This window comes from Pelobates fuscus, chromosome 8 (genome assembly GCF_036172605.1).
Source record: "Pelobates fuscus isolate aPelFus1 chromosome 8, aPelFus1.pri, whole genome shotgun sequence".
NCBI classification, from domain to species: domain Eukaryota; kingdom Metazoa; phylum Chordata; class Amphibia; order Anura; family Pelobatidae; genus Pelobates; species Pelobates fuscus.
The window spans coordinates 87,666,983-87,693,158 of NC_086324.1; the positions used below are offsets into that span (position 1 = coordinate 87,666,983).

Sequence of the window (26,176 nt, forward strand, 5' to 3'; positions counted from 1 at the left end):
ACAGCAAAAAAAACTTTAAACTTTAAAAAGGCTTTAGTAAATGCGAGAACGTAATATTATTTTGCGTATTTTTAAAATGTAATTTACCATTTTAAAAACTCAATAATATACAACATATTTCATGCTTGAGAAAATAGTTCCTTGTTATGAGGTTATGTGACAAATTACACTGGAACTTTACAATAGGAGTTTTGCACTTTCTTAAAAAATTCAGTTGCTGCTAGTTTGTAAATAAGTTCCAATTAAATGTCCTTTTTTTGACAGCAGGAAACGGTAAAACCTTTAGCGTTCCATAAATAACACTGTACCTAAATGAAGCATTAAATTGATTTTAAGCCACAGGCAAAGTTTAATTAAAATTGTTATATTTGTATCCATATATGACTGACTTAAATTTTCCATTTCGCTTAAAAGTAGTCACTGGCCTTCTCCAGATTTGCCTAAGTAATGAAAAATTTCAGAAAGCTTGGTCACTGAAGGTTGACATAACAGGAATCGGAGATTGGTCTTCAATATTAAGCAAATAAAACCTGTTCTGCAAAAGTCTTGTGAAACACATTATTATTAGTCTTATTGTCAGTGCGGTAGATGTCCAAATGGTGTGTTTAACATGCTGAGCAATAGGCCAATTGTTAGATTAAGCTTATAGAGGGCATAAGATAATGTTAGTAGGCGCATACTTATTGGGTTAGCTAAGGTTAGAGGACACATTTAGTTAGGAATTAGAAGGTTCTCATACATTATTAATTTCACACAACTGCCTATGAGCTGTATAAGAATGCCAAGATCTACACAAAGATTCCATCATCCTCAGGCATTATAAACCTAGCTAAGAATGATGAGAGAAAAAGTGCATGATATATCTAGCATCCACATTAGTTTTGGTGGGACTATCCATATATGTTATGGGGTTAGATAATTGTACACAACTTGATCCTCTTGCTCCAAGGATCCATGATTAACTGTGATGCCCTGACTGAAAGGCATTATGGCAACATTATAATGATGCTGCTTTCTAAGAACTCATAGAAATGTCACTGTAACCTATCCTTCCATCTATCATGTATCCAGAGTAAGTTAAAAGGGTAATACCCTAGAGTTAAACATTTCATATGGAAATCAAAAGCTAGCAGCATCTTTTGTAACTGAAAGGCATTGCTGTACTCAAAAACTAAACTGCACTCCCAAAATATGAAATTTATGGGTTAGCTCTAACAAATGAATTGAAGAAAAACAACAAAAAAAACAGTAAAACTTAAATCTGTAAAATCCGAACGTGCTGAAGCTGTGCTGGTTTTATTAGCAGTCACCCCGTGTAAAATAATAAAAGCACCAGCCACCTGAAAAGATCCAGCACTGAAAAACCCCACATTGAGAGCTTTTGCCCCTAAAGCCACCTCTTAACAATACCTATGCAAAAGGTACACTAATTCAAACAACAAACCAGAACAAGTTAAGGGGACACTGTAGCCACCCAAACCACTTCATCTCATTTAAGTGGTCTGGTTGCACTGCCCCTGTTATTTCAGCTCTGCAGGTTCAAACATTACTGCAATGTTTACATTTCATAGTTAAGACTGCTTCTAGTGACTGTATACCAGACAGCCACTTTAGGTCCTCCTGACTTTTCACAGAGTTTGACTCCATGGAATGGCCTGAAAATCCTCACACTTTGCCTGACCCAGTGTCGAGCAACCTTGCTGCTGGAGTCAGGTAACTATAAAAAGAGTTGTTAACTCTTTATTTGCCGCCGCGAGAGGGCGGCGAAGAGTGGGCAGAGCGACACTCTATTGTTAGAAATACAGTTTTGTATACCTAACACTACAGTGTTCCTTTAATTTGCTTAGTAATAAATATTAAGTACATTAGGTCACATTTCCTCAGCATAATTTAGCAAGTCACATCACACATTTTATACCATTTTTATGTACCATACACTCTGAAGTAGTGTTCTCCCACAAGTGTATTCATATATGCAACACACAACCAGCCTGTGCAGTCCAACATATGCAAGTTGATTCCATATGTAAGTGGATTTATTAATGTGCGGTGTTTCACAGTTGATAAGCAGTTAGCACTCGGCATGCTCCCTGTTATTATGCATGGCTAATTTACACACTCCTAATAAAGGTACTGTTCAACATTTTTGCTATTGTTTAACTATGTTCACAGATTGCAATTATGCTTAAACGTCAGGACATTAATAAGCCAAACAATATTTAATAAACTCATTTGTAACATTTTGTAGAAAATTGAAATAAAAATGCAAAAATAATATCAACCATATTCCTAAATACAATTTGAAATAATAACAGGTTCAGATTTTCACATTTCATTTGTTGCTGAATGATTTTATTCTTCCCTATTTGTTAAATAAATTAAATATAAACATTGTATGTGATAATTATCCGTATATGTGCAAGGAATTGGCATTAGTGTATAACCTACAATAAAATACCTTGTTCTTTTATTACAATCCCTATAAATTACTAAATTATGGGAAATGTAATCCGTCTGCAAATTGGCAGTGATTTAATACCCATGAAGCCATGGTATATCACCATTACAGTATAAATGTACATTTATGAAATTTAATTACACAATTTGTTTTGTGATTTATGCGCCTGAAACACAGATTTATGCAATATATAACACCTTCTAAAAAATTACTTTCATTTAATTGGTAGACCAAAATGTAGGGGAGGATGTTCGCCGATAAGAAAAACAGATAATGAAATGGCAAATGATTTGAAAAATGTAAACAAAAAGATACAAAGAACAAAAATACCAATTTTCCTAAGAATGTTTACAATGAAAAATAAGTATGTATTCCCTTTGGCTGAAGATGAATGTCTGGATAAAAATGATCTTGGCTTACATTGGTTTTATGTGTCGCTGTTCCATTATTCAAAGTCTTGTCAGTATAATGTAATCATTGGCGTAATCTAATCACATCACACACTGCTCGTTTATAGATTTTCTATAGATATGTGGAATTGTATCAGACACAATTTTTTAGAATGCCAAGCTTGCAGTTTCTTTGGTATTGTATGTTAACCCTTTTATTTCCCATCAGATAATTTGCAGGAAACAAATTAACAAATTATGACACAATCAGTATTCATTTTTAGAGAAATACAAATTCTAAGCTGTTTAAGTGTAAAATAACTCAGCATTGAGATGAAGATAATATGCAACTATTTGGAGATAAAATAAATAGTATTCCAAGATTTGAGTATAAAAAACATTTAGGAATATATGTTTGTATAGGAAATATAATATGCTACATCTCATAACTGTGTGCCAACTTATATATGATATGAAAATAAGGTTTATGAATAGAATGTCTGCATTCATTATGCTACACAAATAGTTGCCAATTAAATGAGACACATACTGTCTGTTGAATAAGAGTAGTAGGAAAAATATTTAACTATGTCTCACCATGTTCAGCAGCAGTATGGTTCAATGATCATTGTTATTGGTATGTGCACTTCTAAAAGTGAACCTGTTCTTGCAAGGTTAATTTTAAAGGAACACTTTAGCTTGTGGCCATTTTCAAACATATTTCAGTGTTTAAGTAAGAAAATATAGGATACAAATAAAAGTGTATCTGTCCTGTAAGACACATGTCAATTGGACAATTGCTAAAAAAATTTTTTTTAAAAAAATCAACGCATTTCGACTAATAAGACAATTAATTTATATAACTCTATTGTTAAAATAAAAACAATCTCACCCTTTAATTCAATTTTAATTATATTTTAAATGTATTTTAAGAGGTTAATAACAAAAAAAATTACAGTCAACTGACATGGGAAATACAACGCTTGTCTACAATTTGTCAAGTCAGCAAACTACAATGTTTAGTAAATGAACCCCATGTTTTAAGTGAAATCTCTGCTATAATGACTCTTTGCTTTAAGTGTTCTGTATGTTTAAGAATGAACCATGTTTTCTTTATCTGCAGATAAATCATGGATGCATACTCCGGAAGCTTTATCAAAACACTTCATCGCATATAATGCTAAAGTAAGTACAATATAATTTTTCTAAATTACTTTTCTATGTTTGTACATGCACAACTTATTGTACATTTTGTAGCTTTGTTATTCCTGGTCTGTCAGGTCAATTCTATTCCAACTCAGTTTTTATTTTAGTGTTTTGATGTTTGTTTGTTTTTTAGCTATAAATAGTGAAAGCATATGAATGTGCAAGCATGTCATGAATATTTTAATATGTTTAATTTGTGATACAACTTAAGAATGTCCAAAAGTGTCTGTGGTGGCAAATATTGCAGCACAGGTATCTATCCTACTATGTATTGAACACAGTTCCATAATGCATTGCATGCAATTTTAATATTTAGTGAATTGGTATAACAACTACCAGAATAGCTGTGAGGACATGATGTAATGACTCAGTTCCTCTAAAATGGAACCATGCCATTTCTGGAAATAGCACCACTGAATAAAACATGGGAAAGCACATATAACTTGTGTTGACTTTTTTTGTTTTTTTTGTGTGATGCTCCATTTTCTTTTAAATGTTTATTTAAGTTATGTAAACTGGAATCTCGATCCAATTGTGTTCAGACACAGCCAGGGCACACAATGTAATGTTTATCTCTACTTACTGAAAACATGCCAAAACAGTACACATGTATGCATATATTGTGTAAAAGCAACTATTTTGATGTGTCCCTTTAAAATCCATGGAATCTGCGCATGATACAACCTATCGAAATCCATGGAGCCTGAACATTTATTTCCTATTGAATCAATAGAACTTGCATGTGACGGAGTTGAAATCCATGGAACCTATCCATCTCATTGAATCTGTGTATAATAATCTACATTGTAATCCATGGAACCAATATTCCATATTGAATCCATGGAACCTTTCGTAGTATCTGTGCGTGGTACTCGCCATTTAGATCAATTGGATCCTATGGTTGTGCACTCTGTATTACCATTGTCTTCCCTTGCAATGATTTCAAGCACATTGCGGCAGTAATGGTCAGTGGGAAGTGCTGGTCATGCATTTTGTGGTGGATACAGTTATATGCTAACTACAAGCTCTATGACCATATCAAAGCAAAAATAAAGGAAGAAGTAATGGTTAGAGGAAATAAATGTTAACATTTTACTAATTTGCTAGCACTCTGTGTAATTTTAGGTACCTTTTTCTCAAACTGCCTCTTTGAAAGATAGTAAAAACAATCATTATTAAATAATATTAATTGTATGATAATGGTCATTTGAGAATAGTTTTTTTGATATTTGCATTGTTATTAATATTACATGTGAGTTTGTCAAGGTACACTCTGGCATGGGATGTAAATCATTGGTATCTTACAAAACCCTCAATAATTCAGTATAACACAATGTGCTCTGGTAGATAAGACAGCAACGTGTTTATATGAGATTTAAAATGTACCTGCAGTGTGTAGCTGTAAATATAGCTGTACAATATTATTAAAAGAAATAGTGTGTTCTACAAGAAATACATGGATTTTGGCAGACTTTTAATATATTACATGGGTTTCGATTCAAATATACACAGCCACCCATTGACACGAATGACTTTGTTGAATAACTCTTAGGAGATTGTAAAGTCGGATACAGTTAGATCCTGTCTTTTCTTGTCTGTATGCAGAGGCATGGTTTGCTGGCCAGCATATTACATTTTCTGACAAAGCTTCATAAGGTTTTGTATGTCTGTTAGGAATAAGCAATTTAGATATCAATTCATTTTTATTTATTTTTTTACATATGCTTAAATGTGGTTCTCTTTATTCTGCTTTACACATGGAAGGTGGCATCACTTGGACGAGAGACTTGCTAATGCACACATTTTAGAGTTTCTGATGCCCGGTGGCATTCCATTTGTAATTTCCAAATAAAGAAATCCCTCTTCAACTATCCTCATGTTACGGCTGGCTTGCGATAAAACAGTGTACGGCTCAAAAGCATTTATAAAGTGCAGTAGTTTATTTGTCAGCTATTGGATGGAGCTCATTATGACTCAGAAAAGACCCATGGGGGTATTTTTCAGTTCAACTACCTCTAGATCTATCATTGAAAATCACAAGGGACTATTTGGAGAGGATGTAATGTATTTTATCTCCAGTTTGCGTTTTCTAAAAAAAAAAAATCTCTATATAGCAGTTGTTATGGATTGGCTGTGATAAAAGAGCATACTACCAAAATGTTTTTATGTTGCATAGTAGTTTAAGCCATCAGATGCTGTCTGAAACTCATTATTACTAAAGAAAAACCCCACAGGGTGTTCATCGGCACAGTCACCTATATAGTAAGCTCTATTCTTGACAATCACATGGGACTATTTGGAAAGGGCAGTTAATTTTGTTTTTAGCCATAAAGGGAAATCTCTTAAATAATCTAATTAAACAGCATGAATGTCGTGAAATGCACATCCATTGCATGCAAATTTGGTTTAAGAGCTATAAAAACAAAGCTAAGATATATCATGGTGAGCAAATGGATTTTTAACTCGATACTAATGGTTCAGGCAATGCAGTATTTAGAAATCTGTAATATTTGAATAAACAGATCCAGTATTAACTTTCATTTTGTGTTTAGTATGGATCTAGTGAACATATTGATAATCACAACTATCCTTTTTTTTTTTCAACATCTAAAGGCTGAAAATAATCGGGACATCCCTAGTAAACTACATTTTAGTCTCTTGTAAATAATGGTTATTAGAGGCCAATATTAATTACTGTACATCCTGTCATTCTGCATCAGGAAGGGCTATATTGCAGGTAGGGCTAACAATTCACCACCATGACTTAATGGAAAGGTGCAAATAAAGACAGATGTATATCACAGATGCAGCAATGTGTCAAACCTCCATTATATTATTTGTTGCTCAATCCAACCAGTGAGATCCACTTAGTGTTGGGTTACTTAGGATGCCTGAAACTGATATTTTTATATGCCTACCAAAATTGTTTTACTAGTTTCTGTGCCATTCCATCAACATTTTAAACCTCACTGTCCCAGGCCTTTCCTACTATTTCCGTATTTTTTTTTTTCATTTTTTTTTTTTTTCATCTTGATTTTCTGTAAAAATCAACTCTAGTTTTTAACTATAAAATGTAATTCAACTGACATAATCTGTGTCCTAAAATGCACCTCTATTCATACGAACAATTAAATAATTAACACAAAATTACATTTGTTTCTAAACAAGTAACTTAGTGAGTGACTTTATTGAAATGCAAAGTAGACTGTTGTGGAGTACCAATTATGTCAGCTCAATAAATAGTTATATTTAGAAAGTTAATTTCTTTTTTTTTTTTAGAACTAGGAAACAGTGTCACATACAAAGCACCAGTTATATGTCTAGTGATGTATAGGCTTGGTGCTGCCCTTGGCCTGACTTAGAACCCAGCCAGCCAGTCAATGATGATTATTGACTCGCTATAAATATCTGCTTTGAAATGTCAGCAGCATCATTACAGAACCATTTATAAGACAATATACAGTGCCCTCTACATTGCCATAGTTGGTAGTGTAATGTTGCAGGGTGCAGTACAATGCAATAGATTATATGTTCCCTTCCATTATCTTTTCCATTGAAAATTGTTACTTTGAGTTACTCTTTTTAGATCTGTCTCCCCTCTACCATTCTTACTGTTACTATTCAATGACACCTTTCATTCTTGAGCTTCTTTCTTCTGCTATTGGGATTTCATTAAAGGGTGCCTGAAATCTTAGCCTCTACTAGCTTGAATCCAAGTTGTCTGCCCCAGGGATATAATGCAATGTCTTATCCTGCCGTCTTCTCTCTGCATGAGACTCCCACATACCATGTTGCTAATTACTGAGACACAGTGTGAAGTAATGGATTTCGACCCCTTGCGCTTAGGAAAAACAAACAAAATGTGCTTTGATGCCTTGAATTGAATATAGCATTATGGCTACTGGTGGCTCCTATAAGCAGGAGCACAGTGACATCATTCTCAGTTGCTTGATGACGTCGCACAAAATTTAATATGGAATACCTTTATCTATGGGATCATAGTTTCAGCATTATTAGTCCCTATTAATGTATCAATAGTTTTTTGTATGAATGTATCAATTGGTCAAAACAAAGTGCTAGGTTGTGTATATGTACAGTTGTGCAGTATATACAGGCGCTATACAGATAAGCTGAGCTATAAAGGGGTTCATGCCACATACAAACTGCTTGATGCTTGTTTACTTACCTACTTGCTGACCCCCATCTTCTTGTAGCCCTGCTGCATCATGGGCCCCGGTATAAACAGCCACTGCTGCCTATCAATAATACAAACTTATTATCATACCTCCACTTTCAAACCGGTAAAGAATGAAACATTTAGTTTTGTGGGTGTGAGTGGGGATATAGACAAATGCAGGCCTGTTTTGAGTAAATTTAAGTGACTTTCTAATAAATGTTAAAAGTAAAATGTAAATTAGAAAAATAACGTATCTTATTTACACAGAGGGATTTATTTCACACAGATTCAACAGCAAACATCACAAAAAAAAATTGTCAATCAAGTTTTTTAGTCAAAATAATTGGAATAAAATGCACTTTTAATACAGTGATATTTGTATAGAAACCACAATGTGTAGTAGACCAGAAACCAACTAATTTGAAACAATAGGTCACAGATAGATAATACAAGCCTCATTTTAAAATAAAATAAAATAATGTCAAGTAACTAAGGTGGATTCAGATATATGAACAAAGAGAATATTGCTTTAGTAACGATTATATTTTCATGAGCTGACAACACTCAAGATAAAGGTAATGAGATAATAATACTAGGGACATGCATGGGCAAAATATTCTGTTCTGTTCAGCATTCCGAAATTCGGAACTTTGGCACTTCGGGGCTTCAGCACTTTGGTTCGGTTCGGCATCCCGAAATTCTGGACTTTGGAACTTTGGCACTTTGGTTCAGTTCGGGACTTCAGAACTTCGGCACTTTGACACTTCGGGACTTCGGATATATTCTCTTGCAGCCGCTTTATAGCTAACTCTTTAATTCCCACGGTATTAGGGAGCTATCTACCAAAAGGCTGAAATACCTAACTTGGTCTTTCAGTAAAATTTACTAATACTGTCACGTATTCATCCGCACATAAAAATGTGGTTAATGACATTTACTGTCCTGACAGGAAAAGTTGTGCCGAGCAACATTACCATGCTGACAGGAAAAGTTGTGCCGAGCAGCAATCATACATATGGAAACCTGGTAATTACTTTTGGGGTCAAAGGCCAGTTATGGCCAATCAAATCCATAGGAGGGTTTGTGCTGAGCACCAATCATGCACATGGAAACCTGGTAATTGCCTTTGGGGTCAAAGGCCGGTTAGAGCCAATCGGATCCACGGGAGGGGTATTTAAACCCAGCTCTCCTCTTGCTCATTGCCCTGTCGTGGTTTCATGCCTATGGTTATCCGAGAGTGCGTTCCTGATCTGGTATTTGACTTTGGCTTTGTTTTAACTTTCCTGATATCTGGTATTCTTGACTTTTGGCTTTCCCTCATCTTTGTGTTTGATTCTGTGTCCCTGACCTCGGCAAATATTTTGACTATTTTTGGAGATGTTAAGTGCGGCCATTCTAAGGCCCAGTTATACGTTATCCTTAGTCCTAGGTGTGACACAGTTCTGAATGCTGGATCAACTTTGTAATCCTGACAAATACTAAGTAAAGATTACTTCGCATTAGTAAATTCTGCCCCTACTTGCTATACCGCGAGTAGGGGCATGTCTAGTAAACAGTGAGCGGCCTGTGCTGCTCACTGTTAAAAAAAAAAGTGTCCCCACCCGTGCCCTGAGCGGCAGGTGGGGGCACTTAATACCAATGGGGGGGACCTATTGTCCTCCCCCCAGCCCCCACCCCTGAGCAGCGGGTGGATGCCATAAATTAGAATAAGCGGGGACTTATTGTCCTCCCCCCCGCCACCCTCCTTTAGCCTTTGGGTGGTAGCCCTAAATTAGAATAAGGGGGGAACCTTTTGTCCCCCCGGCTCCCACCCCTGAGCGGCGGATGGAGGCCCTAAATAGCAATAGGGGGGACCTTTTGTCCCCCCCTGGCTCCCACCCCTGAGCGGCCGATGGAGGCCCTAAATACCAATAAGGGGGGACCTATTGTCTTCCCCCTAAATAAAAATGTCCCCAAACCTCTAGTCACCCACCTCCCAAAAAAAATGAATAAACCCCTATCTACCCCACTCACCCTAAAAATAGGGAGGGGGGAACAATAACTAAGGGCACCACGCAGACTGAGCTCTGCAGGGCGGGGGAAGTCTTATAAAGCCTTGCCCCGCCCTGCAATTAGGCTCAGAGCACTCTGATTGGTTGGTTTAAGCCAACCAATCACAGTGCTCTGACAGGTATATGATAAGCTAGATAACTTACATTTTATATAAACGTGTTACTTGATTTTTGTATGTGTTGCAAATGCTTACAGATGAATCCTGGCTATGTGTGTATACTTTTTATTTAAACTGGTATACAGTGTAACATTCTTCATTCTCCCACTGGGTATATTAGTACTTCGGCAATTCTGTGCTTCGGCAATTCGGCTGTTCGGCAAATCCAAAATTCAGCACTTCGACTAGTCAGTGCTTCAGGACTTTGGCACTTCGGTTCGGTTTGGCATGCCGAAATTCTGCACTTCGGCTATTCGGACAGTCAATGCTTTGGGACTTCGGCAGTTCGGTTCAGTTCGGCACTTCGGAAATTCGGCACTTAGGAAATTCGGCAATTCAGCTATTCAGCTATCCAGCTATTCGGACGTTCGGAAGTATCTGAATGTCCGAATTGCCGAAATTCGTCTGAATTTACATTTGGAATGAAACGAATTGCATGTGTGGAAGCAAATCAAAGAAAAACAAAGTTTAAACAGAACACATACAAAATGTGATAATTTCACCTGACATCAGTGAAATAAAATAATATTACTTAACTTATAGGTCACAGCCTCCCAAGGTTATTTCCCAGATGGTAACCTCTATTTTAACAAATATGTATATGCAAAAAATTTTTAGGGTTCTAGCCGTTTGACCTATAAAACAAATGCTAACATAGTGCTATATTGTCTAATAATCACATAACGCAAATTATCAGTTGCACTCACAAGTAAACTTGATTTAAATGCCTTAGGGGTGACACCTTCGATGGTAGTAGGGGGCTCGAGTTTTTCCCTCGAAACACCTCTCCGGACTGATCTTTTTGGTACCAAAAAAGGGATATTTATTACATAAAAAAAAACAATTGACTGTAATTTTTTTTTAAAGCTGAAATCTTCTCGGATAATTTCAAAATGTGCATGCTTCCTCCCCGCAGGGAGAGATTCAATGCATTTAGCTTTTCAAAAATATCTCTAGCTCCACAAACTGTTTGGCATACTCGTGTTTCAAGAAAAATGTAGATTTCTTTCCATAATTCAAATGTACAGAACAAAACATTGCCATGAGAGAGCCATCATGAGGGGCAGTAGTACAACAAAGCTGTGTATTCAGATCCCATATCATCACACAATTTTTTGAAAAACCTTGCTTTCACTGGCCGAGTTTTTATAAAGTTTACAACATTTACCACACATTTTAAAACCAAATTAAATGGCGGACTCAAAAGCTTTGATGCTAGTGCTTCTATATGAATGATGCAATGGGTCCACACTGGATCTGGAGCTTTTCTTCAAATGAGCGCCTGCAATCCTTCATAACGGCCAGACATTGAACGCCAACTATCAGTACAGACACCAACACATTCCAAATAATTTTCAGCCCTAAATGTATCAAGGATCTCGAACAAGTCTTGAGCCTTTGTACTAGCAGTAATACGTTTATAGATCAGAAGGTCCTCCACAATGCCATTACCATCTACCGTACATGGCAAATCAAATGTGCATCTTTGTTATTGTCCGTGGTCTCATCCAGCTGCAAGCTAAATTCGCTTCCTTCAGCTTTTCTATTAATTGAGTATTGAGATCTTCTGCCATGTGCTCAATTCTATGTCTGATTGTGTTGTTAGACAAAGGCACATTTAAAAGCAGTTTCCCCACAGATTCACTGATCATAATGCTCACCAAATCTATAGCAGCTGGTAGAATCAGTTGTTCTGCGATGGTATGGGGCTTTTTACACTATATGCAACCTTGTATGAGGCTAGCAGAGCATTGTTTGGTATCGACAACTGTCGAGAAAAGGTTCCTTGTTGCCCTTTTAATTCTTTCAATTTTCTGGTAAAGAAGTTGCGAGATTTACCAACTAAGTTTGAATGCTTGGTTTCTAAATGGTGTTTTATCTTACTTGGAATCATGCACTCTGATGCCAGAAACGTTTTTTTTTTTGTAAATCTTTCTTTTATTATGGCATATGCGTTATGGGGTACAAAAGAGAGAGAGGAGGCATTGTGGGGTAACATGAGTTAATGATAACAAGATGGTGTGCAATGCACCTCAAAGAAAGATTGCCATGGTTTTTTGTTTTTTTTGCAAAACCGTCATGTAAACATACAAGCTTGGTTGATAAAATAACAGGAGATGTAACAGGTTATACGCGGACAAATGCACATTTTCATATGGTATATTTAAGTAAAACGTTGTAGCTTGAAGGAGAGCATAAGTATAAGTATATTATCAGAGTATTGCAAGGAGTGGTACTTCGCATCCCGGAACTCGTAACCCGCCACTCATACATGAGGCTACCATATACACTAGATTGTGCACAGGCTTATGCTGCGAAACACTGAAGCATTGAGATTTAAGACATTATAGGTGAGTGTAGTTGCTCGCTTTGTGTATATATATGATGCACAACGCATTTATGAGGTATACTAGTGGTAGGACAAGAGTTGTGTGTATAGTAGTTTGCTAACAGTAGCTGTCATGTGTGGTACAAAAGATGTTATTAGGCATTAAGCAGGTAAGACAAAGGGTGTTAGTATGGCATAACATATCTTATAATGAGAAGAAAACATAGAGGAAAAAAAGAAAAGTTACATCAAAAGCATGAAACTGTGGAATTGCCACGTGTGAGAGTCCGTTTCAGCCTATGCCTGATCGATACTGATCCCTTATCCAGGGAGAGTGTTCATGGGTGGCCCATTCAGCTTCTCCCCCACAGCCAGAGATTGGAGCGCTGTCTCGCCGGGCCTCATATATAGCCCAAGTCCGAGGACTGCTTCCCAGCATGTTCTTGTTCTGGTCGGCGAGTATTGCCAGCGGGCTTGCGCAGGTGACGTGGGGGCTTCTTCTGTCGGTCTGTGGTTTATGCTGGTGGTTGTTCCCAGAATTGCCAGAGCTTTTGCAGCAATGACCTGTACGCGGTGCCCGCTTCCTTGTTCCCACCGCCGGCCTTTTGTTTGGGTTCCGCCCTGCCCGTCTTATCCGAGCGTTGCCCTGCTGTGGGCGTACGTGGAGTATGACTGCGGTGGCAGGCCCCGGTGGGCTGTGGTAGGTCTGCACAGGTGAGATGGGGGTGCGGGAGCGTGCGGCTATGCGGGTCCAGAAGTCGCTGCATACCTTGTTGAATCTGGCTTCGAATTGCTTCTGCCATTCCAGATCCTCTGGGCTGGCTGGCTGTGATGAGGGCCGTGGTGCGGCGGCCATCTTAGGTCGGCCACGCGGTCCGTGGGTATAGCGGGTCACAGGCTCCAGGCTAATCGTTGGTGAGTCTAGTGGGGACCGGGATAACCCCCACCGGTCCAGAGGGGGGGTAGCGGGGCTCCTGTGAGTTCTTGTCGGGCTACTTGATCCCAGGTGGGAGATCGGCCGCCTCTCCCAGCCTTTGGATCCACAGTCTCGATAGGCTGCAGGGCCAGAATACCAGCAAAAGTCAGCTAAATCACGAGAGTTGGGAGACTTTGGTGTCTCTGTAGATATATGAGGCTTTTTTGTGCTGGTTTGGGGTTTTTCTGCCACAATTTTGTGCGATTTGGGTGCTTTCAAGCATTTAGCTGGCAGGAGCTCCTCGAGGACACGTCTGGTCCGTTTGCGAGTCAGGCCCCGCCCCCTGATGCCAGAAACTTCAAGCAAACTGCACACTGTGGTCTCTCTTCACCATTGGCATTTGTTGATGTAAAGCCAAAATCCAGATAATTATCATCATATTTACGATATTTCCACTTCTTTACACACATGCCACTTGTTTGTGGTGCATCCTCTTCACTTTCAGTTCCAGAGCACTTGTTAAAGTTAAATAAAAACTTGTATATTAGTACGAGGATCAGATAAGAACACTTATTCAGTATTCAGATTCACTATCCTGCTTATTCAGTCTGTTATAGGTGCACCCAGGCCCGGACTGGCCATCGGGCACACCGGGCAAATGCCCGGTGGGCCGCGAAGACTGTGGGGCCGAGGCCGGCACGGGAGATCACAGGATCTCCCCTGCCAGCCCCTGCAGGGCCAGCGCTACCCGAGCGCCAGCCCTGCATAGTGCCTCCATGGGCCGGTGGGGAGATCAAAGATCTCCCTCACCGGCCCAGAGACACTCGGGTGCGGCCGCCGGCTAATGAGTGTGGGAGGGAGGGAAGCAGGAGAGAGGACCGGCGGAGCTCTAGCCAGCAGCTCCGCCGGGTCCTCTCGCGAGGTCTGAGCGTTGCCGCGGTAACCGCGGCAACGCTCAGATCTCGCGAGAGTGAACTCTAGCCTGCAGGCACACACCCTCAGACACACACAGCACCCTCAGACACACACAGCACCCTCAGACACACACAGCACCCAGACACACACAGCACCCACAGACACACACAGCACCCACAGACACACACAGCACCCACAGACACACACAGCACCCACAGACACACACAGCACCCAAATACACACAGCACCCACAGACACACACAGCCCCCACAAACACACACAGCCCCCAAACACACACAGCCCCCACAGACACACACAGCCCCCAAATACACACAGCCCCCAAATACACACAGCCCCCACAAACACACACAGCATCCCCAGACACACACAGCACCCAAACACACACAGCACCCAAACACACACAGCACCCCCAGGGTTCTGTGTGTGTGTTTGGGTGCTGTGTGTGTCAGAGGGTGCTGTGTGTGTCAGAGGGTGCTGTGTGTGTCAGAGGGTGCTGTGTGTGTCAGAGGGTGCTGTGTGTGTCAGAGGGTGCTGTGTGTGTCTGAGGGTGCTGTGTGTGTCTGAGGGTGCTGTGTGTGTCTGAGGGTGTTTTTATGTGCCGTCACATTCTAGGTTTCTAATTTTCTTTGTCTGTTAACTCACTGAGGGTTATTTTATATATTATATATATATAATATATAAAATAACCCTCAGTGAGTTAACAGACAAAGAAAATTACACAATAGTGGATGTTTTAAAATCTCACAAACCCCCAAACGATTATATTCAAGTTACCAGTTTTATGCAGCTTTTCTCTCTGCTACCATTTACAGATTATATTTTTATTAGTGTTGCGGTCTTTATCACTCATTCTAATTTGCCTACCTAAATAAAGGGGGGGGGGGAATAATATGTTTTGTATTGTTTTTTTGTTGCATACAGGCTGTTTAAAGGCTCTTCTGTGTATTTATTTATTATGCGATGTGTACAAGTTGAACAGTTGTTTAATAAAAAATAAAAACACACACAGCACCCAAACACACACAGCACCCTGGGGGTGCTTTGTGTGTCAGAGGGTGCTGTGTGTGTCAGAGGGTGCTGTGTGTGTCTGAGGGTGCTGTGTGTGTCTGAGGGTGCTGTGTGTGTCTGAGGGTGCTGTGTGTGTCTGAGGGTGTTTTTATGTGCCGTCACATTCTAGGTTTCTAATTTTCTTTGTCTGTTAACTCACTGAGGGTTATTTTATATATTATATATATATATATAATATATAAAATAACCCTCAGTGAGTTAACAGACAAAGAAAATTAGAAACCTAGAATGTGACGGCACATAAAAACACCCTCACATACAGCACCCCTCTTACATACACACACTGCGCCCCTCACACATACAATACGTCTAAATAAATATATATATATATATATATATATATATATATACATACATACACACACACACACACACACTACAGCACCCCTCACACTGCACCACTACACACATTACGCTCCAGTTACACGCTAGATCCCTTACCCTATATGCACTCTTAAGCCTCTACACACACACACACACACACTCTCCTATACACACTGGGTCCTTTACACACTAGATCTCCTACACACACACACTACATTCCTTGTCAGCAAACACATACAACATTCTCTAAACACACCCTCTCTACAACCCCTACACACACTACGTCACCTATGCACACACACTACAGCCTGTATGCACACACTCGCTACATCCCCTATAACACTATGCCCCCTATATACACACTCTCTACAGCCCCTAGCCACACATATTACACCACAAACACAAATTAAATTTACCTATTTAAACAATACCACACCACACTCTACACACACGCAATCCCACAAGCACGCTCTAAACATATGCACCATACACTTTCCTGGCCCTTTTGTCCTCTGGTATCCCACTTGTGGAGACACCAGAGACAATTTAAAAGCAAACACAGCGCAAGCATGTTATTAAATTTGCTTGCGCTGCGCAGAACAAATTCAGGGCCTTTTTCTAATGCCAGAGCTCTTCAGCGGGGCTCTGCGCATTGAACCAACATGCTCACTTTGAGAGGGGGCGTGCTTGTCATTAGTGATGACAAAACACACCCTCTCTGGCCCCGCCCCCTTAGGGGGCCGCTCTAATTGAAAAAATGCCCGGGCCTAATTTTTTTCCCAGTCCGGCCCTGGGTGCACCCTACAGCTATTGTCCTAGCTAGTGTAATAAGTGTAAAAGAAAAAAGCATGTCTTTTTATTAAGTGTTTCCAAGACATCATGTTGCCTGGCCCTGACCGCTACATGAGTTCATATGGATTTGTACCGTTTTTCACGAATTGACTGAATGAATCAAAAGTGTGGATACATAGCACAGTTTTGTGCTGTTCGTTCGCACAGTTTTTCATGAATTGAGCCGACTGTATCCACAGTGTGGATACATAGCACAGTGTTGCACTGTTTGTTCGCACAGTTTTTGAGAATTGAGCCGACTGTATCCACAGTGTTAATACATAGCACAGTATTGCACTATTCATTCACACTATTTTCTGTGAATTGACCAATTCGTGGAGAAGGCTGTACGAATGAATAGTGCATATGCCTACCGTGCTAATAATGTATCCACGCTGTTGATTCATTCACATCAATGCGTTTACACCATTCATGGTTTGCGAGTTTGGTAATGAACATCTTTCCCTGTGCTATGGAGTCGCAATGATCCATAGCACATGGGAAAAAACTTGCCACGGCACATAGTTGGGGAACCACTGCACTAGAACATTTATAGGGTTATTAGATTGTACTTTATTGATGTCTTCCCATGAGGTATACTTTTGGAGTTAAAGCACTTACAATTTTTGCACCTTTTGTTTATGTATTTAATGAAATCCTATTTTACATGAATTGGTGTCTGTGTGTTTTTTATAGTTTTAAATATTATTATTTTATTATTTATATAGCGCCATCTGATGTGTCCATGTGATAACTTGGTGTGATAACAATATCTTTATTTTTTTTATTTTTAGCAATACGTCTTACTTAAGTACACATTACACTGGGTTACCCATACTATTGTTGAGTGCTCACTATATATTTTGTCTTTATATACTTTATCCTGTCGTCTTCTATCTGCATGAGACTCACATACCATGTTGCTAATTACTGAGACACACTAGCTCAAAATCTTTTGTTTATTTTAATGCACTGGCTGAACCACTAATTGTACTCTACAACAGTCAACATATACTTCAATCAATACAGGGCACAGAAAAAAGCCTAGTTAGTATAACTATTTATTCTAATTTGTATAAACATTAGCTCCATAACTGATGTTATTTTTCACCAGGCCTTGAAATAAAATATAATTCTGATTGAATATTCCTCTTGCTATATATCATTGTTGCATATAAACATTTTTCATTGTCTTTGTTTGTTTGGTTTTCGTCTGGAACACATTTGTTTTCATTTTCATTTTTCGTGAGAAATTATTCTCAGTAGAAAAAAAATGTTGGAATTACTGTACAAAAAAAAATAACAAATCTTCTTCTAGAAACAACAGTAACACTTGACAACACCTGATTTAATAGCAATTCATCTAGTTTCTTGACTTTCTTTTTAAAGCCTATGATTTACTAACCTATTTAGATTGCAGTATTCTGTTCAAACCCCTTCACTACTGAGCACTTTTTGATTGAAAAAATATTAGCATATATACATATATACATATCATAACACAGCGATTTTGTGTATACCTTGCTTTCAGACAAACGTAGAAATTAAAGCTGTGCAAATTTACACAATTTTTTTTATTTTTCACTTATTCATTCATGTTTTATAATACTATTTTGGAAATGAAATGTTTTTATACAGTGTCCTTTATCTTATAGTAAGATATATTGTGAGATATATTATAGTAAGCAAAAATTTATTTTTTATGACATATAGTAGGTGTTACAAAAATATATACATAAAAATGATTAAAAAAACAACAACCTTGCTTATAGTTATTTACAATGACCCAGAAGGCATTTTAAGCAGAACAGCTTACTAAAAATTGCAACAGTTTGTAAAAATAATGCATACATTAAACACAGTTAAATCATATACTAAAATAATGGTATATAAAACTGTTATAGCAATCTTTATCAACCTGTGGAATGATAATGTAATGTTAACTGTGCTATGTTAGAGTCCATTTATTCCTCCTGTCTCCCGGATTGTTAGACTGGTATGACCCATTCAAATATCCTAAACTGTTTAAAAGCAGGGGTGAGCTTAGATTTTCAGCAAACATATAGGCACTTACAGGAGGTCCGTTTTCCCCACTGCTTTTCATCTTAATGCAGGAACCGTTCCTAGAAGTGGTATGGCATAATGAGATATAACCAGATTCTAATGGAAACGGGTCACGCACAACGTTGCAGCATATGCAGATGACATGATATTTTTTATACCAAATCTCAGACTCAAGCTTCCATATCTGATGCTATAATTTGAGAGTTATGGAGACATATCTGGACATATGCTTAACTTGTCGAAATGCGAGGTTCTCAACCTCACCACTCCTGATGGAGAAAGTGCCCTCCTTATATCCCAATTCCCCTTAAGCTGGTACATTGCTTGGATGACACAAATTTCATTCACTTACCCACATCTTTATTAAGATGAATATATTGCCCAGATTGCTGTATCTTTACCAAACGATAGCACTAACACTACCCACAAAGTTCCTTATATCCTTACGTCATCAGTGATAGGATACTTATGGATATTTATGGAGAGGTGAAAGAGAGAGACTCAGACACAAATTATTATGCCTACCAAGACATTGGGAAATTTGGGAAACCACTTGACGCATTCATTGTGTTGAGCTGTTACAATTGCTTTTGTTTGATTTGTTCATTGCAAACAGCAGAAAGTCTGTACATTTTGACAATAAGCATAATTTTCAATGGGGGTAGACTTTTGGGAGGGGGACTACTGCTGAAAGAGGGGAACTTCTTCATTCAGAGAATGTTGAATAATTCGTTGAAACGGGTTGATGAGTCTGACAAAGCTTGCTGACTGCTCACCACTGACAAAATTGCAGACTTTCAATAGACTAAATTACAAAATTTCTATAATAAATTGCCCTACATGGCAGCTCTGCACTGATACTTGACTTGGTATGAGGAACTTTGCAATACACAAACCGATTTAAGTTGGGCAGTGTCATTACTATTGTCGGGATCCCGCGGGCGGCTGCGAGGGGAGGCTGCACTCCGCTCGCAGTACTCACCCTCCACCCGTCCGCGGTCCTCTCCTCCACGTGGGTTCAGCGAGCGGCATCCCTCCAGCCTCGGATGCCGCCCGCGTCTTCCTCCACGTCCCCCAGCGGCAGCATGCATGACGCTGCACGCTGGGAGACCGCCCAAGATATGACATGCCGGGGTCAGTCACCTGACCCGGCGTTAAAGGCACAGTGCCTCAATCACAGTGGGAGGTTTAGATATCTCCCACGTGTGATTGTTAATTCTGATTGGAAATTATCCAATCAGAATTAACCTGATGGTTTAAATACTTACCTTTCCTGTTCCTCCCTGCCCTGTTGTGGTCTTTGCTTGCTAGTATTGATACTGAACTTGTGTTTCTGGTTACGTACTCTCTGGCTTGTTAATCTGACTTTGTGACTTTCTCCTACCCTTTGACCTCGGCTTGTTTCTCGTTATTCTGTCTTCTGGTTCCCCTTACTCGGCTTGTCTCCTGACTATTCTGTGTGTGCTTAGCCCGGCCACTCTAAGGTCCGGTACTGCACCTTTTCTGTGTGTGTGTTTGTGTGTTAGCGTTTTGGGTTCCCCGAATCGTGACAACTATAATAGCATCTACTTATAGAAGGCATTGAATGGAAACATACCTTCAACAGGTAATGTGAGGCTATCACAGGTAAAACCTTCACAGATGTCCAATGGGAGAAGATCCTGATTCTACATTATAACACCTCGATTAGCTCCAGGTAGCAAGAGATCAACTATAAACTCCTAACCAAATGGTACAGGACTCCATAGCATATTCCCAACAGTGCCAGCAACATGCTGGACATGTGGGGAGGGGAAGGAACACTAAGACATACATGGTGGGATTGGACCATTATTGTACAATTCAGGGACATGGTCAAGACTAAAATTTCAGAAATATTAGGGGAGACACCATCTTTTGATATGGAATATGTGCTATTATACTCCACACCATCTTCGATAGTACAATATAAAAAGTCTATACTGTAACACCTTATCAATGCAGCCAAATCCTTAGTGCCTGGCCTCTGGAAACAAATAAGAGTCCGGTACCAGTAACGGTAGAACAATGGTTAGACAGGGTTGAAGACATTCAGTCTGCAGAAGCTTTGCATGCATACTTGATGGAACACAACACTAAACACACATATCTATGGCAGCCATGGACAGCTTATATCACGAGGAGGGAGGAGGAGCACCCTTAGCCATTTCGAGCCTGAGATGGTGGGAGGCATGGTCACAGCCTGCACCTACTCCTTGTGCCTATATATGCCCTGTATGGCCAGATACATTGTACTAAAATAATACACCTTCATGTCTAACCAATGTTAGGTCTGTAAAATACTCTATGCTTTCATTCATAATAAGTAAACTGATTTAAAAAAAAAATTGCAAAAGCATCTACAAATAATGTCTGCATTTTAGCATAAGCCAACATGCAGTAAACACAGTTAAATCATACATTTCTAACATAAAGGTATATACAACTACTATACCAATCTTTATCAGTCTCTGGAAACAGTTAAATGGTGGAGTCCATTTATTCCTACCCCTCCCTGGTAGAGTCCTGATTCTGGCACTCACCATAAATCAAACAAAATAATCAGCAGTACCTGGGTGCTTCCAGCGCAATAAAATAGAAGGTAAATGAGAAGAGCACTCCTAGGAAATTTTCCAATCTGTGTTTATTCAAGAATAAACACAGATTGGGAAATTTCCTAAGAGTGCTCCTCTCATTTACCTTCTATTTGTATGTATATATATATATATATATATATATATATATATATATATATATATATATATATATATATATATATATATATATATATACATACATACATACATAGCAGAAATAAACATTGCTAATTTACTCATTACATTAAGGCTTCTTTTCTTTTTTTTCCTGAACAAATGAGCAAGAAAAGAAGATGTTGGAACCAATGGATAGCACTTAGATGAATATATCAGAATTGTACTATAGTGTTTCAAGGTTACACTGATATATCGCCGAGTACCTTCCTGGCTTTGTAAGAGTGAGAAAAAAAATCCAATTGAACAATTTGGCAAATGTGAATTATATCCCAGTGGACTTTAAGGACATTGTAAAGGACATGTTACAGAGATATTGTCTGGGAGTTTTTGGAGTACAGATAACTACTAACTTGAAACAGTGAACTGAATTGCACAACTTGTTACATTGCACTGCTGCAGGTTCAAATATTACAATGAAAACATAAAGAAAAAGCTTTTCTGAAACTCATAGAAAAGAAAGATTTATACATGTTGTAGCAAACTTTGCTTAAAACAAATATTTAATTACTTTGTTCTGTCTTGATTGGTCCTTTCACTTTAAAACTTCACATTATTCAAATGACAATCTCCATACAGACTTTGCCATAGTGTAAGATCACAGAAAAAATTGACATTATAAATGTCTAGTTTGATTTTTCCTTTTGATATAAATAGTAAAAAAAATTAAAAATTCATTATTGAATAAAACCAACAAAGGTGTGCCGGAAAATAAAACAATACTTATCATGAGCTTCTGGTATTGTCAATATATTGAGTTAGGTTTCAGATTTATATTTGGGTCTAGGCCAACTCCCTGGGTTTGCACCCCTCCCTGTCACAGGTGCCTTATTCCAGGGCCCTATTTAATCTTGCACTGCAGAGAGTCCCAGGAGGAAGCATTTCCCAAGGGGGCTAATATCCTAAGAGCAGGCATTAGGTTGCTAGAGTAGGACCTACCAAGAATGGGGTACATTGGCATTGTGGCAGGCTTATGCTATGTATTATTATATACTGAAACTAAACCCCACACTGTTTTTTGACTAGGTGAGGTGTTTTTAAATAAAACTATTACATTCTGTGATCTTTGAATGAAATTGCTGTTTAGTGAATGAGTAAATGCGCTGGATCTTGTATGTTGTATGAATTGGCCGCAGCAGCACCCTTATAATGTATGCATGTTAAGGTGAGTGCAGCCTCTTGGTTATATTGTTCAGCATTGACATGTTTATCACTGATTTATTTCTGATAACTATAATATAGTCAATATTAGAAAAAAGTACAACTGGAATTATGAGTTCTGAACAGAATTATTAAGCCATCCGGGAATATAGATTTGTGCATAATATATAGATTTTCTTGAGGAACAAGACATCAAAGAAACAGGATTATCAGATTCTTAACTGTAACCATGGGGCTTCTGCTTACAATGTACCTTCATGATTTATTGTTGAGATTATTGAAGGACACATATGGCACCGTTTATAAGCCTAGCACAAGCTGTGCTCATGGCAGACCCATAATTCTAGATGGCTAGTAAGTGTATTTGGAAACCTTTCAAGCGGTTTCAATCTACTCAAAAGAACGATGTTGGAATGAATAAGCTGTTCTTTGCACTGTATTTTTTTTCTCAATCAGATCATTTTCCTAGTAAAAAAAAATTAAATCTTAATTAAATATAAGCAATATACAATAAGCAAATGGTTAATTAATAGTATACGTATTGAGTTCTGTTTACAGTCTATTCATAGGACTCAATTTTAAGATTTGTAAATGTATTGCTCTGCACTAATCTCCCATCAAATTATTTGCATGGAAGGATTCATAATACACTAACCCAGCCTAAAGTGATGTTATAAATTGTAGAGCAAAATTTGATTTTGTTTTAATGTTTTAACTTGTGTGTAATTAAGAAGAATCAATTGATATGGTCCCTCATTTATTAACTCATTTTTATATAGTATTCTTATCATATTCATTCAAAGGTGCTAAAATAGATAAACAGTAGAGTAGCAATTTGTATCAGCAGTCACCAAGATTGTTATATATTACAAAAAAACTTTGATAAAATGTTATGACATGTAATTAAGCCTTTTAGTGACCATGATACAAAAGCAAAACACAAAATGTTATAATTTCAGCTGTTTGTTTTGCACATTTGTAATTAAAAGGATCCACTTATGAGACATGAGATATAAACAGATATTTTTAATAAAAAAAAAACACAATTCAGGGCGAACAACATTACATTGCAAATATGTCATAATCAGGTTATATTTGAAACTAAAAGTTTGCCAATATTTAAAACTAAAAGTGTGCATCGCAAATATTTGTTGGTTGGAATGCAAATGTCTTCTAAATTAAGATTGACATTTGTCATTTCGTCACTTTGTTTTCTTCTTGTAAACATTAGACATGTGCAATTTGTTTTGTTCCGAATGTAAACTGACTTATTTCGGGCAATTCGGATATTCGGAATTTCGGAAGTGCCGAAGTGCCGAATTTTGGAAGTGCCGAATTTTGAAAGTGCCGAAGTGCTTCGGATTTCTGAAAAGTGAACTTGAATGACAGTGTTTGAGCTAAGGTACCACAAACAGAAATGTAGCAGCTAACACTGTCCAAGACTCTGATGGGAGATCTCCCTGCATCTCTGAGGGATTACTGGAGTGTAGACAGAGGAGTACAAGAAAGCAAAGAACTTGATGTGTAATGATGATAGGCTAGGAAGTAGGGATTGACTGATATTGTTTTTTTAGAGTCGATACTGATGCCGATAATCTGTGAACTTTCAGGCCGATAGCCGATAACTTACCGATATTCTGTACATTTACCATTTTGAAAAAAAATAAACAATTTCTTAAGGTAAATGCACAAAATATACATGCTACATGAAGTAGATGTAGTGTATTTAGACAGGGGAGCTGTGTGTGTTTGTGTAGTGTGTGTAGTGGATGCAGTGTGTAATGTGTAGTGTGTATATAATGAATGCAGAGTGTGTGTGTTTGTGTAGTGTGTGGTGTGTGAATGCAGTGTGTGCGTAGTGTGTGTAAACGGAATGCAGTGTGTGTAGTGTGCGTAAAGTGAATGCAGTGTGTGTAGAGTGTGTATAGTGAATGCAGTGTGTATAGTGAATGCAGTGTGTTTGTGCAGTATGTGTGTGTGTATAATGAATGCAGAGTGTGTGTGTTTGTGTAGTGTGTGTATATTGAATGTAGTGTGTTTGTGTATTGTGTATATAATGAATGCAGACGGTGGGTGTTTTTGTGTAGTGTGTGTATATAATGAATGCAGAGTGTGGGTGTATTTGTGCAGTGTGTGTATATAATGAATGCAGAGTGTGTGTGTTTGTGTAGTGTGTGTATAGTGAATGCAGTGTGTTTGTGTACTGTGTGTATATAATAAATGCAGTGTGTATAGTGAATGCAGTGTGTTTGGGTAGTGTGTGTATATAATGGAGAGTGTGTGTGTTTCTGCAGTGTGTGTATATAATGAATGCAGAGTGTGTGTGTGTGTGTTTGTGTAGTGTGTGTGTGTATATAATGAATACAGAGTGTGTGTGTTTGTGTAGTGAGTGTATAGTGAATACAGTGTGTATAGTGAATGCAGTGTTTGTGTAGTGTGTGTATATACTGAATGCAGAGTGTGTGTGTGTAGCGGAACCCTATTGTGGCTGTCCTCCCTGTATTATGGATTGCCCTCATCTACCCTACCCTGGCCCTAAAGACAAACACTGTGCCTGGCCCTTGGATTACCTCAGGGCAGTGGTGCTACTTCAAATGGGAACTTCGGATACCGTCGAAGTGCCAAAGTAACCGTCAAAGTCGTTGAAGTGCACGGCATCGAACAAAGGACCACGTGGCGGCAGCCATTTTAACTCCGAACATCGCCGACCCGTACCATCGACTCCACTTCGACACTTCGACTAACGTCGAAGTACCGGCCGCACTTCGAACGGGACTTAGACATTTTTATGCCAGGAATTGACCGACCGCACAGCTCAAATCTGTGGAACTATTTTGGGCAGGAAAATGTGTGTGCGGTCGGTCATAAAGGGACCTCCAGCTAACTTTTGATCTGCTGCAGGGATTGGGACGATTTTTGAGAGGATTACTAATTAAAGGCTGCTGAGTCTGAAAATGCATGTTTTATGTTTGTAGCACAAATATTATAGAAGTTATGAATATGGTGTAAAAGTTATGTTTGAAACTGTACAATAATGGGATTATGTGTCACACTAAGGGGAGGGGATGTGTGGGTTGTACCCAAGATACCATTGGTTGTTTTATGCCTCCCCCTGGGTGTGGCTTGTCTTTGTACAGTTGTAATAAAAGGCAGGCTGGATGTACCAGCCAGCAGTTCTGTTCCTGAAACTGTGTGTCGTCCAGTTATTGGGATTGCTGTGGGGATATCGCTGTGTTACTTTGCCTGCTGGAAACTCTGCCTATGGATCTACTATTGCCTTGTTCCTGAGCCTTCCTGGGATCGTCAGTGGAGAATAGCT

At 38.6% G+C, this 26,176-nt stretch overlaps 1 protein-coding gene across 4 annotated transcripts in view; it reads left to right on the forward strand.

The window, feature by feature from the left end:
* Positions 1 to 26,176, forward strand: part of GULP1 (GULP PTB domain containing engulfment adaptor 1) — a 670,190-nt gene that overhangs the window by 426,484 nt on the left and 217,530 nt on the right. For all 4 annotated transcript variants that reach the window (XM_063430129.1, XM_063430126.1, XM_063430128.1 and 1 more), the window contains one exon: positions 3,971 to 4,032. In XM_063430129.1, the coding sequence (XP_063286199.1) occupies positions 3,971 to 4,032 (62 nt within the window). The remainder of the gene's footprint in view (positions 1 to 3,970; positions 4,033 to 26,176) is intronic.